The sequence below is a fragment of the Geotrypetes seraphini genome, chromosome 5 (genome assembly GCF_902459505.1).
Source record: "Geotrypetes seraphini chromosome 5, aGeoSer1.1, whole genome shotgun sequence".
NCBI lineage: Eukaryota > Metazoa > Chordata > Amphibia > Gymnophiona > Dermophiidae > Geotrypetes > Geotrypetes seraphini.
Genome location: NC_047088.1, coordinates 268577876 through 268593520, shown reverse-complemented (window position 1 = coordinate 268593520; position 15645 = coordinate 268577876). Strand labels below are relative to the sequence as shown.

Here is a 15645-nt window from a genome sequence, read left to right as displayed (position 1 = left end):
CGACCTAGACGTGATGGCAATATCCGAAACTTGGTTCACAGACTCTCATGGGTGGGATATGGCTATACCGGGATACAACTTATTTCGTCAGGACAGAGAGGGAAAGTCAGGGGGAGGGGTGGCACTATACATTAAAGATCCCAAACCACAGGCAGCGGTTTAAGAGATGGATGAAGATTAAAAAGCCCTTTCATAAAGCGGGAAACCATGGGGTGTGCAGAGAGAGGTTTTCCATCCAGAGGCTGATGAAAAGCAGCAATAGCACTGAGATGGACTTGAATAGATGTAGATTGAAGACCTGATTGGGACAAGTGAAGCAAATAGTCCAGAACTGATGATAAGGAGGAAGACATCAGATGAAGCTGATGAGTGGAACACCAAGCAGAAAATCTAGTCCACTTCTGGCCATAACATTGACGAGTGGACGGCTTCCTTGAAGCAAGGAAAACATCTTGAACAGACTGAAAAAATTGAGAAGGATCTGTTACGCAGAAAGATACCAAGCTGTCAAGTGTAGAGACTGCAGATTGGGATGAAGCAAGGACCCTTGACTCTGAGTGAGCAGAGAAGGAAAAACTGGTAGAAGTAGAGGCTTCCTGCCAGAGTTGAAGTAGAAGGGAGTACCACGGTTGTCTGGGCCACCGAGGAGCTATCAGAATCATAGTGGCATGTTCCGCTTTCAGCTTGACCAGAGTCTTGAGAATCAGAGGAAACAGAGGGAAGGCATAAAGAAACTGATCCCTCCAGTCCAGAAGAAAGGCATCCGCCTCGAGCCGTCGGGGCGAGAAAATGCAGGATCAAAACAGAGGTAGTTTGAAGTTGCTGGGCGACGCAAACAGGTCTATCTGAGGAGTTCCCCACTGAACAAACACCTGGCGAAGTGTGGGGGCATTGAGTGTCCATTCGTGAGGCTACAGCAGACGATTCAACTTGTCTACTAGACAGTTTTGTTGACCCTGTATGTAGACAGTTCTGAGAAAGATGTTGTGAGAAATCGCCCAATGCCACAACCGGAGAGCTTCCTGACAAAGGGAGTGAGATCCCGTCCCTCCCTGTTTGTTGACATAATACATGGCCACTTGATTGTCCGAACAAGTACCACCTGGTCGTGAAGATGAAGAAAAGCTTTGAGCACAAGGAAAATCGCTCTGAGTTCCAACAGATTGATATGACACCGATAGTCGGTGGAAGTCCACAACCCTTGCGCACGGAGACCATCGACGTGGGCTCCCCATGCGTAGGTGGACGAATCAGTCGTGGGCACTTTCTGATGAGGAAGACCGTGAAACCGCAAACCTCTGGAAAGATTGGAAAAGAGCATCCACCAGCGGAGAGAATTCTTCAATAAAGGAGTCACCGATATTCGGCGAGAAGGCGGGTCCAGAGCTTGTTGCCATTGAGATGCCAGGGTCCACTGAGGAATGCGAAGGTGAAGTCTGGTCAGGGGGGTCACATGAACCGTAGAAGCCATGTGACCGAGCAGAACCATCATCTGACGTGCCGAGATGGTCGGAAGAGAAGTCACCTGTCGGCAGAGTCGGAAGAGGGTCTCTTGACGATTCAGTGGAAGGAAAGCCCTCATATTGACAGAATCCAGAGTCGCGCCAATAAATTGTAGAGACTGGGCTGGAACCAATTGAGATTTGGGAAAGTTGATATGGAACCCCAGACTTTGAAGAAATGTAATAATCTGATGAGTCGCTGCAATAGCCTCTGGAAGAGAAGGGGCCTTGATAAGCCAATTGTCGAGGTAGGGGAACACCTGAAGACCTCGAGAGCACAGAGCCGCAGCCACGACAACCAAACACTTGGTAAACACTCTGGGGGAGGCTGCCAGGCCGAAAGGAAGAACCCTGTATTGGAGATGGAGATTCCCCACCTTGAATCTGAGATATTTGCGAAAGTTTGGATGAACAGGGATACGAGTATAAGCCTCTTTGAGATCCAGAGAGCACATCCAATCCCCCCGATCCATGAGGGAGTATAAAGTTGGTAACGAGAGCATGCAAAACTTCTCTTTGACTAGAAATTTGTTGAGGGCTCGAAGATCCAGAATGGGTCACAATTCCCCAGTCTTCTTGGGCACCAGGAAGTATCTGGAGTAGAACCCCAGATTGTGCTGGGTAGGAGGAATCTCCTCCACCGCTCGAAGGCGAAGAAGCGCCCGAGCCTCCTGAAGAAGAAGGAGGAGTTGCGAGGAACTGGAATGACACTCTCTTGAAGGGTGATCTGGGGGCACCTGAATCAGACGCAGAGAGTATCCCTCGCAGATGATGGTCAGAACCCAGAGGTCCGATGTAATGTTTTCCCAACTGGAAGAAAAAAGGGAAAGACGACCTCCAATGGGCAGAGAAGAATTTGGATGCAAGAAGATTGGAATGCTCAAGGCTGGACCATCAAAAAGACGGAGCCGGTTTCGCAGGAGCAGGCGTCTGAGGCTTCTGAGGGCATTGTTGCTGAGGACGCCGAGGAGGAGGACGAGAGAAAGCCTGAGTGGTCTTCATAGGGTAGTGACGAGCAGGTGGTTTGTAAGCTCGAGTCGTAGAAGGTTTTGGCTTTGACCAAAGTAGAGAAGCAAAAGAGCGCTCGTGTTCAGAGAGCCTCTTCGTGGCCGCCTCAATCGAATCGTCGAAAAGCTCATTTCCTTGACACTGCAAGTTGGCCAGACGATCCTGTAAGTTAGGTCCATATCGACTATCCTGAGCCAGGCTAGATGACGCATGGCCACCGCAAAAGCCGATACCCTGGAAGAAAGCTCAAACGCATCATAAGATGCCTGCAACATGAAAAGCCGCAACTGGGAAAGTGTTTGAACGATTTGCTTAAACTCCAGCAGACGGGCTTTGGACAAGTCTGGATAGAAGGATGGCAACAGCTTCAAGAAATGATTGAAGTAGGATGTAAAAACATAGTTATAGTTTAAGATCCTGTTAGCCATCATGGAATTTTGGTATCTACGACCAAACTTATCCATGGTGTGACCCTCCCGGCCGGGAGATCTTAGATGGGTGAGCTTTCTTTAGGGAGGACTCAACCACCAAGGACTGGTGGGACAGCTGAGATTTTTCAAAGCCCTTACAGGGAACAGTGCGATAGCGTGACTCTAACTTAGAAGGAATGGCTGTAACAGAGTAAGGAGTCTCCATATTCCTCATAAAAGTCTGCTTGAGGACCGGTGTCATGGGTAAGCGCAGAGTCTCCTTAGGAGGATGTGATAACTCCATGTCCGCCAAGTATTCCGGGGTGTATTTGGAATCCGAGTGCAAATCTAAATGAAGAGCCTGCCCCATATCAAACACAAACTTGGCGAAGGAAGAGGATTTCGAAGTCGAAGGCTCCTCCGGAGAAGCAGATCATGACCGAGGAGCCACTGAATAGGACAGGAAAGCCTCCCGGGAGTACTGCGGACATAGGCTCCGACTCCACATGCACCGTGACAGAAGAAGCCCCACTGCCAGTCTGTGGTGGAGTAAAAGAATGTTTTCTCTTCAAACTCCTCGACGGTGACATCCTCGGAGTTCGAGGCGTAGAATGTGTCGACGCCGGAGGAGAGAAATCTCGTAACACAGGCCTTGAAGGCGGAGTCCTCGACCTCGAGTGCCTTGACAATGGAGGAGAGGAAGCACGTCGAGTACTAGAGCGGTGTGATGGCTTCGAAGAAATATCCGAATGCTTCAGCAGTTTAGAGGATAAGTGTTTTGATGGCCTCGAGTGATGCTTAGGACGAGGCAACAGAGACTTCGAGGAAGGATCCGGAGAGGAATCTGAAGAAGAGACCCGTTTACGAGACCTGCCTCGAGGGGGCTCCACCGAAGTCTCAGACTGCTGCTCAGGCTGATCTATCCGAGGCAAAGTCGAGGACGGAAGCAACTGAGCCACAATAGAAGAAATTTGTGTAGTGAGGATGGACTTCAACATATCCTCAAACATGGGCACCGAGACCAAGGGGTTTTGCCTCTTAGGTGCCGCCGTGCGCTCCAAGGAGGGCGACCTCGAATGTGAGTATTCCCGCGACTTGGAGGCACATTTAGCCAGAGGCCTTGAAGAAGGAGCAACACTCGTGACCCCAGGTTGAAGAGGGGGGAGACCCTGGAGGCTTCTTAGAAATGGCACCTGAAAAAGAAGCAGGAGACTTACCCCCCAGTGCAGGCTTCAAGGACGAGACCGACGAGGCCTTTGAGGCCGAAGACCCGGAGGACTTCAAGGCCGAGGCCGGGGCGGGCGCCGAGAGCGAGGTCTTGACTCCCAAGGACACCCCCGACGTCAAGGTCTTGGAAGCTGAAGGCGTCAAGACTGCCGAGGCCGAAGGCTTGTCAGATTCCATACTGGAGAAAAGCTGAAGAAACCTGTCACAGTGGCGGCGAAAAGCACGAGGCTGAAGGGTTAGACAGCGAACACAATCCTTGGGACGATGACTGTCACCCAAACAGACCATACACCGACTATGAGGGTCGGTGATAGAGATCGTCCTGCCGCACTGGTAGCAATGTTTAAACCCGGTCACAGGCCGGGACATAGAAAACACAAAGTTCGTACCGGAAAAAACGAGGAGAGGGCCTAGGCCTAAGCCCTCGTACTCAGTCGAAGGAAAAAAGAAAACCAAATTGTTTTTTGGGGGGTTTTTTTACACAAAGAAAGAAAAAGTGAATAAACACCAAGCACAGCTACCAAAAACAAACTTCAGCCGCGGTGAAGAGAAGGCAAATGCTGTAGAGCCAGGAGAACAAGTCTTCTCAGCTCCGCGGAAAACGATTAACTGAGGATCCTCACAGGAGATGCGCCCCCTAGTTCGGGCGGGAAGGCACGCGCGCATGCGCGGTGCAGCACTCGAAAGCTCGAGATCTTCAAGTAAGTTTGCTTTCGAGGCTGTCCGCTGCGGGGCTCCGTTGGTGACGTCACCCATGTGTGAGAATATGCTGCCTGCTTGTCCTGGGATAATATGCAGGTATAGATGACTCACTGGGAGAAGAATCCCTCATAGGAGAAGTAGATGGAGGTGGCGTCGACTTCGGAGTAGAAAGCCTCAAATAGCCTTGAGGTGTAGAGAGACGAGGCATGTCTCGAGAAGAGGATCTGTGCCTCGATGGATGCCTCGATTGATGTGGAGAACTGTGCCTTGAAGCAAGCAAGTCTCGCTGAGAAGAAAGTCAAGGAGTTTTTTCCCTATGCCTCGGAAAGGGCGATGCATTATTGAGCATGGGTATTGGACGCGAGCACACTCATAAAGCTGCAGTTACCAATTACGCTGCTAGCTTTCACTCAATATGTGAAAAATAACAAAAACATAGAAAATGATGCTAACATAAGATTTACCAATAATATAATTATTTATTTATTGTTTTTATTTTTCAATCATGAAACTCAAAAGAATAGTTGAAAGAATAGTTGCGTTAGCAGGAGGTCGTTATAGTTGCCAAAATGCTGGCCTTCTGATAACGAGCTCAACTCGATACTTCGAAGCTCCCCATTATATACCTTAAGTTCAGTATGACATCATTGGCTGTGTGGGCCAATCAAAACTAACAGAGGTGGTCTTAAAAGTTAGACAAAGAAAATTCCTCTACATGTTTAAAGGTTTCAGAAATCATATTTGTTTGTTTATATTCATTTCTGAATATACATTAACATTTATAACATATCCAATATTTTTTTTTGTCCTTTTCAAACAAGGTATATTAAAAGAATCAGCATTTGGGAGGGTGCTGAGATATTCTCAGCCTGCTTTGAACAACTAACAGTTTCATGTTCCACCTAATAAAACTGGTCAGCCTTAGAGGAAAAGGAGGGGCTGTTTTCCCCCTTTCAATGCTAGAGACTGCTAATTATTTCCAGTTGTTGTGCTCAGGCTTCCTTTAAATTTCTTTAAGTCGCAAATATATATAATATGTTTTTTCAAACCCAATTCTTTTGTTCAATACACATCCATACACATAATCACTTACATTCAGGTTCAGGGGCCCCTTCCATTCAGACCATGTATTTTCATTCATTCTATGTATTTCATTCATATTTAATACCTGTTATATCTCAGTTTGGGATACGTAATCTAATATGCTCTTCCTACCCAGCCTAAGGCACATCTGGTATCAATTAGAACCACGATGCTAGAAGCGGGAAAACTCTGAACAAAGAAAAGCAGAGAGAACAAAGAAGACAGAAAGACAGAACCCAAAATGGAGTTCTTAATACAAGATGGAGTTCTTAATCCCTCTAGAAGTATGTTACCCATTACCTGATTTCCTCTATGATTCTTGCTTAATAGCAAAGTACATAAAAAGAATATTATTATACTTTTCCTTAATATTAATCTGTAGTGTGTTTTTCTGGCCTTGGCTACATCCATATTCAGATTTTTATTCACCAATTTTTCGTACGCTTCTATTGGGCGTGGCCTTAACTAACACATATGCTTGTATCTAACTAGAGTTACCCAGAATCATAAGAAAAGCAGGCCATTTTTGTAGAAAAATTCCACAAAATACTGCACTATCATGTCCTGATGTCCATTCCATTACCGTCCCATAGATATCAACCCCTACTGGCCACGAGCCACTACTGCTCAATTATGCGAAGAACGAGGGCTGGAGGCTGGAGATCGAGATTGAGACACCACAAGAGATTGGACTCCTGGTGTCGAGGCATCTTGAGGCACTGACAAGAACTCAGCTCCTTGAATAGCGGGCTTATGCTCCAGACAAGACACTTGCAAAGAATTGAATCCTTGCATAGAGAGGGTAGAATCCTCTCGAGGCACTCCCAAGGACTTGACTCCTTGTATAGAGTGAGGAGATTCAGCTCGAGACCCAGACAAGGACTCGACTCCAGGTGTTACTGCTGAGTGCTCAGGCTGGACTGCAGGAAGCTGAGTTGAGGCAGGAGTATGTTTGGTAAGGATACTGCCCAACTGACAATCCAATATGGTCTGGATCATAGCCTCCAAACGTGACTCCGAGACTAGAGGATCTGGCACTTTTGGCGCAGCAACAGGCTCCATGGAAGAAGAGGAAGAACGACTCTTCGACTTGGAGACATGCTTCTTAGGCAGCTTGATAATTACTGCTGCCACCTAACCTGAGGGAGGCAGCGAGGCAAGCGTCTCGTCAGGAGAAAACTTAGCAGATTTACTCGAGGATGAGGTCCCGAACGAGGCAGGTTTGATCAAAGACGAGGCCGAGGTTGAAGCAGAAGGCAGAACCCCCGTAAGCTTGACCGGATGCGAGGTTGAGGTCAAGACCGGGGCAAGGGGATCCATACTGCCAAAGAGTTTTGCGGGCTCGAGGTTGAAGGGTAGCACAGCGAGTACACAACTCCGGGCGATGGTTAGGTCCCAAACACTGAATACACCACCTATGTAGGTCAGTGAGGGAGATCGCGTGCTGGCAACGGCTACACTTCTTGAAGCCTGTGACCGGCCTGGACATAGGCGGAAAGATGGCCTCAGCAAAATTGAAATCCGTCAGCAGAGGCCGCAAAGCAGGCCTCGCTGTGTCAAAAGAAATAAAATTGAAGTTATAGTTGTTGTTTTTTTTAAGAAATGAAAATGCGCAAAAAACACAGCAACTCTGAAAAATAACAGAACACAAGCCGCGGTGAGAGAAAGCACAAAGTTTAGAACTGAATCTAGCGCAGAGCATCGAAAACAAGACTTCTCGGCTCCGCAGAAAACTGAGAACTTAGGAGATGCGCTCCCTGTACTGAGCAGGAAGCACTCGTGAACTTTCTAAATTCTACAAACAAGTCTGCTTGTGAAGCTGTCCGCATCCGGGCTCCGTGGATGATGTCACCCACATGTTGAGAATAGGCTGCCTGCATGTCCTGGGATAATACTGCAGCCAGACTGATAGAAATGGCAAAATGGCAAAAAGCAACTCCATTCCTAAAAGAACTACACTGGCTACTAATAAAAAAAAGAAATCAGTTCAAGATGACCTGCATGACTGACAGCCATATATGGTAAAAACTCCCATGGGCTCACTACAAACATCAAGGTCATGCCCTCCTTCTTTAACTCAAGTTTCCTTTCCTTTCCCCTTGAAAAGTCTGCTGAAAAAAGATGTTTGAGTCCACTTTCGAATTTCAAGCTCCGCATATTTGGAATAAACTCCTTACATCTCTATGACAGATCACCTCATACTTCTATTTCTGGAAGACATTTAAGACATATCTCTTTTCCTAAGATAAGATAGCTCTAGCCAACACATCTTTCACCACCTGATCTCTCTTGCCTCATTCAACACTCTATCTGTAATGCTATACTAAGTCTTTTGTTAGCCGTATTGAATCCTTGTTGAAAAATTGTGGGATATAAGGCCTGTATGTAGTATAGTAGTTTGAAATGAATGCGATAATGGAATGGCTGTAGAAAAGGATCCTCCACAGCTTACACTAAAAGTGCAATGGAAAAGGTATGAAGAAAACCATGAGATAATAGAGCCCTGAAATCTCAGTGAGGACAGCGTATCGATAAGTATGTGGTGAACTACAGTGTCAAATGCCGTAGATAGATCGAGGAGGATGAGAACAGAGTAGGGGCCTTTGAATCTGGCCAGGAGCAGGACATTGGATAATCTGTTTTTTTTATTTATTTCAGCTAAAATTGATGAATTATCTATGAGCTCTTTTTTCCACATTATGGTACTTCCCTGAGGCTTGCATATATTTCTTTTTATTATATGATTATTTTATCATATATTTGCTTTATTTTGTCATCATTTTAATATTGTGTATGTAAACCGTTTAGTTTTAAACGGTATAAAAATTCTAACACACACTAGACAGTACCTGCTCAGAAGAGCTTACAACTTAATTTAGACAGGACATTTTAGGGTTGGGGAGATTATAGTGGGTATAGATATCTGACAACAGTGAGTGGGAGTTAAAACAGTTTCAAAAAAGTGGGCCTTTAGCATGGATTTGAACACTGCCAGGGACAGAGCTTGACGTATTGATTCAGGCAAACTATTCCAGGCATACAGCGCCACAAGAAAGAAGGGAGAGTATGGAGTTGGCAGTGGAAGAGAAGGGTACAGATTAGAGAATGACACGGTGGTTGTTACCTGCGGCTAGCCACGAGTAATCCACCAAAATGGTCACCATAAATACGGGGACAAGGCCATTCACCGCCCCGTGGAGCGGTGAATGGTCTTGTCTCCGCAGTTAAAAAAGTGAGCACGCGGGGTGAACAAGCGTGCGTTCCGGTAGCCCTCTCTCCCGCCGTAAGGCCGGCCGTGCATCTCCCTCCCTTCCTTTCCCTTACCTTCTCTTTGTGGCAATTTCTATAAGGCTATCCGTTGTATTGCAGCCGGAACCTTGAAGTCACGTCGCGTGTCGCTGCTGAAAACTCTCCTCCGATGCAACTTCCTGTTTCCAGTTGCATAGGAGGAGACTTTTCCAGCAGCCAACACAACCCAACTTCAAGGCTCTGGCTGCAATACTACGCATAGCCTTATAGAAATCACCACGAAGAGAAGGTAAGGGGAAGTGAGGGAGATGCACTGCTGACTGGGGGTAGGGAGCTGCTGGACCGCACGAAGGGTGGTGGGGGGGATAGAGAGGAGAAAACACTGAAGCAGCCTAAAGGGAACTGGGGAAGAGAGAGAGTAGAGAGAAGACGCTGGGAAATGGAAAAGAGAGAGTAGAGAGAAGATGCTGGGAAATGGGGAAGAGAGAGTAGGGAGAAGATGCTGGGAAATGGGAAAGAGAGAGTGAGGAGAATATGCTGGGAAATGGGAAAGAGAGAGTGAGGAGAAGACGCTGGGAAATGGGGAAGAGAGAGTGGGGAGAAGATGCTGGGAAATGGGGAAGAGGGAGTAGGGAGAAGGCGCTGAAGGGAATGGGGAAGAGAGAGTGGGGAGAAGATGCTGGAAGGGAAGAAGACAGAGATGCCAGACTATGGGGGAGCAGAGGGAAGAAATGGGTGCCAGACCAATTGGAGGGGGGTGAAGAGAGAGGCACAGTAAAAGAGCAAATGTAAGGCGCAGAGAGAAGACAGAGAGTGGATGGAAGGAATTGAATGAGAAGATGAGGGAAGCAGAAACCAGATAACAAAGGTAGAAAATTTATATTTATTTATTTATTTTGCTTTAGGATAAAGTAGTATATTAATTGTGATGATAAAAATTTATAAACAAAGCCCTGCCAGCTGAACATCTCTTTCTCTAGTTCAGCAGCCAGAAATTTGATTTATAAGGAAGGAATAAGATAAATATTGCAGTACTGAGGCTTGTATGGATGCAACGGGGACGGGGCAGTGAAGGGAACAGTGGGGACGGGGATGGGGCGGCGAAGGGGACGGTGGAGACGGGGACATGAAGGGGATTGTAGTCCGGGGTCGGGGTAGTGATGGGGACAGAATTTTTCCCCGTGTCATTCTATAGTAAGATAAGAGGGGCTTGCCCGACGAGCAGAGATCACGGGGGGAGCATAGGGGGGAGATAAACGAGGAGAGATATCAGGAGGATTCAAAGCGAATGCACTTGTAAATCGAAATGGACGGGGAGCCAATGAAGCGACTTGAGGAGGGGGTAATGTGAGAATAGCAGCTCTCATGGATTATGAGTCACGCAGCAGCATTTTGAACGGATTGAAAAGGCAAGAGACAGGCATGCAGGAGGCCCAAGAGAAGTATGTTGCAGTAGTCTAAGCGTGAGGTGATGAGAACGTGGACAAGGGTTTTGGTTGTGTGTTCAGAAAGAGGAGGAAGGATTTTGGTAATATTATAGAGGAGGAAGCAACAGGATTTGGCGGTCTGTTGGATCTGAGCAGAGACCTTATCATGGAAGTACTCAGCCCTAATCTGGGGAGAAAGTGAAGGAGGAGCTGGAAGTGAGGGTACTTTGAGTAGAGTTGAGTGTGGAGAAGAGACAGCGACGGCTGGATCTGAGAGAATCAATCAAGCGGGCATAGTAGTCTTGTTTCACAAGCAAAAGCGAATTGGAATGAGGTCAACAGAAATTTGAATTGTACAAAGTCCAGCATAAGTATGGAATTTCAGCTAGTGACATTCCACAGATAGGGCACAGGAATTTAATTAGCAGATCTTAGAGGTCAACAAGGGCTGGGATTTGGCCCGCCTTATAGAACATGACTTGGGAGAGCAAGGGTATCAAGAGCAGAGGATAGAATAGTATTATAGGAAGAGACTGCTTTGCTGGCAGATTTACATAGTGTAATGTTTGAGAAGAGGGGGGAGACAACAGCAGAGAGAGTGCACAGGTCAATAGCTTTAAGATTTCTGAAAGTGTTGGTGAGGATTGGTCATGTCAGGAGGGGAGGGTGTTGAGTCATGAAGGCTGTCTGATGATTGTCAGAATTGAGATGGAGAAGTTGGTAATTGAGCAGTTAGAGAAGAGGACAAGATCAAGATAGTGGCCATTCTGGTGTGTGGAGGAGGTGGCGCACAGCAGAAAACTGAATGAGGATATTAGGGGGGAAAAAATTGAAGAGTTAGAGTTGTCCTCAGCATGAATGTTGGTGTGGAGCAGTACAGATCAGAACAGGGGTGAAAAGGCCTGAAGGAGAGATATGTATAGCAAAAGAGAGAGGATATGAAGAAAACATGTTCAAATGGAGGCATTTGCAGAGCTGCATAAGAGATGTGTACAACTAAGCCAGCCACTCAAATTTCCTCCATGAGAACTAGCACTGGCCCAGCAAAGATTATGGAATGCCACTGGTTATCTTCTCCTATGAAAACTCACCATTTAGTCCCTCCCTTTGTTATCTGTCAACTAGTTTTGGATCTATGAGAGAATTTTTCCTCTGGTACTAAGGTCAATTATTTTTATTAAGAGCCTATGCTGATGGCCTTATCAAAAGTCTTACCAAAGGTCCCTTGGGCTCAATGTGCCGCTGAGCAGCAAAAGCTTGTGTTATGTTGAGGACTGTAAAAGAAAAGAAGATGAGATTAAGAAAAGAATGGGTGTGTTGCAACTAAGGCATAACAAACATCTCCAGCCATCTTTATTTATATTTCTGTCCTGTTCTCCCAGGAGCTCAGAACGGGTTACAATTGACATTCACAGTAAAGTTACAGGACAAAAAAATTATAGGCAATCAAAGAAGAGGCAGGTGAGGGGACATAGAGAGAGAAGGGGAGGAGGAACAGAAGTCATATACCCACCAGAGGAAGCACAAGACTGCAGCATAACAATGATAACCAAATGGGCTTTAAAGAGGACTACTATTACTTATTATTTATAAAGCACTACCAGATGTGCACAGCGCTGTACAGCAAACATGTAAGAGAAAGTCCCTGTTCAAAGAATAGGTAGCTGACCGAAACAGAACATGACAGATATGTTCAGAGAAACCAGGCCCTGCAGTCTGCAGTAGATAACAGATGCAAAAAGTAACTAAGACCTTCTAAAGACAGGCCAAAGTAAACACTCTAATAAGTTTATTTTTATTTTTTTTTTGTGCAATGACTTTGGAAATACCACTGAGAGGGAAGGGCAATATTCACTGCCTGGAGATACAACAGAAAATAATTTCTATGAAGATTGCATGCCAGGGCAGATACCTGGTCCAAAGTCCACAGTAGCATACAATCCCTGCAGAGTCCCGCACTTCAGTTCTTTGTCCGAGTTGCCATCTGTGGTGAAGAGAACAACCTGGTCACCGAGGATATTCCGAAATAACTTGTACAGGTGACGCATGTAATTGTAATCACAGGCAAAATAGCTGCCATACTCGTTTTCCACCTGCCAAGAGACAGAGAACAGGAAAGGGATAGTTATAGCCTTTGGAGGCTTTAATTATAAGGCAATTCTGTCAGTTTGTCATCAGGGATTCTTGACTTCTAGTAGAAAAGTTTATTAAAGTTTTCTTTGCTTTATGCTTAAATTGGATTTGCAAGTAAACTCAATTGTTAAAGTTTTCTTGAAATTAAATCAACTAGGCCCAATATGTTCATTTTTCCAGGAAGTGTCTACCAACACTCTCCAATATCATCAAAAAGCTAGACAGGGCTTTTTAATTTACCCACATTTATTATTCTAAATAATACAGGGACAGAGTTAAAGTGAAAATGAAAAACTAAAATGGAAGAAAAAGCCTCCGCGCTCCACCTCCAGCAGTAAATTTTAGGGAGGCTTTATGAGCAACTACTTCATAGGCATAAAAATCTTCTTGAATGATTCACACTTAAGCTCTGTGCTAAAGGTGACACCAGGAAATATTAAGGAGGGAAAGTTGGCTCATGAAGTGACAAAAAAGATCTAGCCTATAGTAGAATGCAAGATTTGGTGAGCAGGTAACAGTGTTGGGTTCACTTGGCAAATGAACATAATATAATCAGAATTAATAACTAGAGTGAAGACACGTGGAGAGGCATAAAAAAAACAAAAAATGTCTAAGTCCCCTTTTGGCCTAAGACCTTAAACATTGAAAGTAGAAGCAGTTTGTTTTTTTTTATAATGGCCTGCCTCTACGTTCAGCTGTTTATTTTTTCCCAATTATTATTTTTCAAATCTTACAATAAGTGTAACAATAAATACAACATTTTTATTTCAATATCACACTTAATATTTTATTAATTTTATCTATTTCAAAATTATTTCCCCCCTCCCTCCTAAACAATCACAATGACTGACATATATAATTTCTAGAATGACCCTCAATTCAATATATCTAAATTTATTATCCTATCAAACCTCCCCCCTCCCGGATGTGCATGTTTATAGGGGAAAACAATGATTAGATGTTACAATATTTTGCTAATGGCTCCCAAATCTCCTGAAATTTCTTAAAATTCCCTTTCTGAATAGCTAATGTTCTTTCCATTTTATACATATGACACAATGAGTTCCACCAAAAACTATAGTTAAGCCTCTTCCAATTCTTCCAACTGCTTGTAATTTGTTGTATGGCGACTCCTGTCATTATTAATAAAAGTCTGTTGTTCTTAGATGATATTTGACTTTTAGCTCTCATTGACATTCCAAATAACACAGTATCATAAGATAATGCCGCTGGATTTTCCAATAAACAATTTATTTGGCCCCATACTGAATTCCAAAAACCCAAAATAAGTGGACAATAGAACAATAAATGATCTAAAGTCCCTACTTTGAGATGACAATGCCAACATCTATTTGACTTAGAGCTATCTAACTTTTGTAACCGAACAGGGGTCCATAATGCTCTATGTAACAGAAAAAAAACCAGTTTGTCTCATAGATGCTGACATTGTACATCTCAAACTCCAAGTCCAGATTCGTGGCCACTGAGATACAGAAATTTGGTTCAGCTGTTTAAACGCCCAGACCACTACTACATCTACACTTAAGACATATAATAAACCCCAAAAAAGCCTAAGTCCCAAACGCCCAAAGCCAGGCCTTTTAAGTGAAGGAGCTAGCCAGTCCTTCACCTAAAAGCTGGATTCTGTAACCGGTGGCTGTCAAAAACAACACCGGTTACAGAATCCACCCCTCCCCCCAGCAACGAACATGGCAGGAGAGATGGCTCATCTTCCCTGCCGTGATCCACCCCCACCCCCACTCGGATCGGGCAGGAGGGAGCCAAAGCCCTCCTGCCCCAGTGAAACCCACTACCCCCCACCCCCAATAAGATACGAGCAGGAGGGATCCCAGGCCCTTCTGCCTCAGCGCAACCCCCCCCCCCCGATCGGCCCCCCAACCCAGCCCATAGAAACATAGAACATAGAAACATAGAAAAATGACGGCAGATAAGGGCCATATAGCCCATCAAGTCTGCCCACACTATTTACCCACCTTCTTAGGTCTTCTGACCTCTTAAGTATAATTGTAATTATACTGTCACTCTACTGACCTGCTCATTGTAATTATACCGTCACTCTACTGACCCACTCATTCAAGTCCTAGTGACCCTATCCTTGGCATGACCTCGTAGGGATCCCACGTGGGTATCCCATTTGTTCTTGAAGTCTGGGATGCTGCGTGCCTCGACCACCTGCACTGGAAGCTTGTTCCAATGCTCGATCACTCTCTCCGTGAAGAAGTACTTCCTGACGTCTCCACGAAACTTCCCTCCCCTGAGTTTGAGCGGATGTCCTCTTGTGGTCGAGGGTCCCCTGAGAAGAAAGATATCGTCTTCCACCTCGACCCGTCCTGTGATGTACTTAAATGTCTCAATCATGTCTCCCCTCTCCCTACGCTCTTCAAGAGTGTAGAGCTGCAATTTGCTCAGTCTTTCCTCGTACGGGAGACCCTTTAGCCCCGAGACCATCCTGGTGGCCATCCGCTGAACCGATTCAATTCTGAGCACATCCTTACGGTAATGTGGCCTCCAGAATTGCACACAGTACTCCATCTGGCCAACTGTTTTGAGATACAGGGGGTGTCAAGGGTGGGGGGTGGTGTCGAGGGGTTGGCAGGGGGGGGGTTCGGCGGAAAAGGAAATTAAGGTTTTAGAGTCAAAATTGGTTGAAAAATGGGAACAAACTACTCTACAGGCTCTTTTAAAACTAAAATATAAATATAATGAGATTTCTTCACAATTTGAAAGGAAAGATTTGTTTTCTCAACAGACCATGTATTATGGAAGCTCAAATAAGACGGGAAGATTACTGGCAAATTATCTTAAAGCAAAGAAAAGAAAAACAAAAATTATTGCAATAAAACATGAAAAGGGTGACTCCCATTCTCAAATTGGACCTATTTT

At 45.3% G+C, this 15645-nt stretch overlaps 1 protein-coding gene across 3 annotated transcripts in view; it reads right to left on the bottom strand.

Moving 5' to 3' along the window:
- Positions 1-15645, bottom strand: part of GLB1L (galactosidase beta 1 like) — a 390615-nt gene that overhangs the window by 190360 nt on the left and 184610 nt on the right. For all 3 annotated transcript variants that reach the window (XM_033946517.1, XM_033946520.1, XM_033946519.1), the window contains exons 8-9: positions 12521-12701; positions 11824-11882 (exon numbers count right to left, since the gene is read on the bottom strand). In XM_033946517.1, the coding sequence (XP_033802408.1) occupies positions 11824-11882; positions 12521-12701 (240 nt within the window). The remainder of the gene's footprint in view (positions 1-11823; positions 11883-12520; positions 12702-15645) is intronic.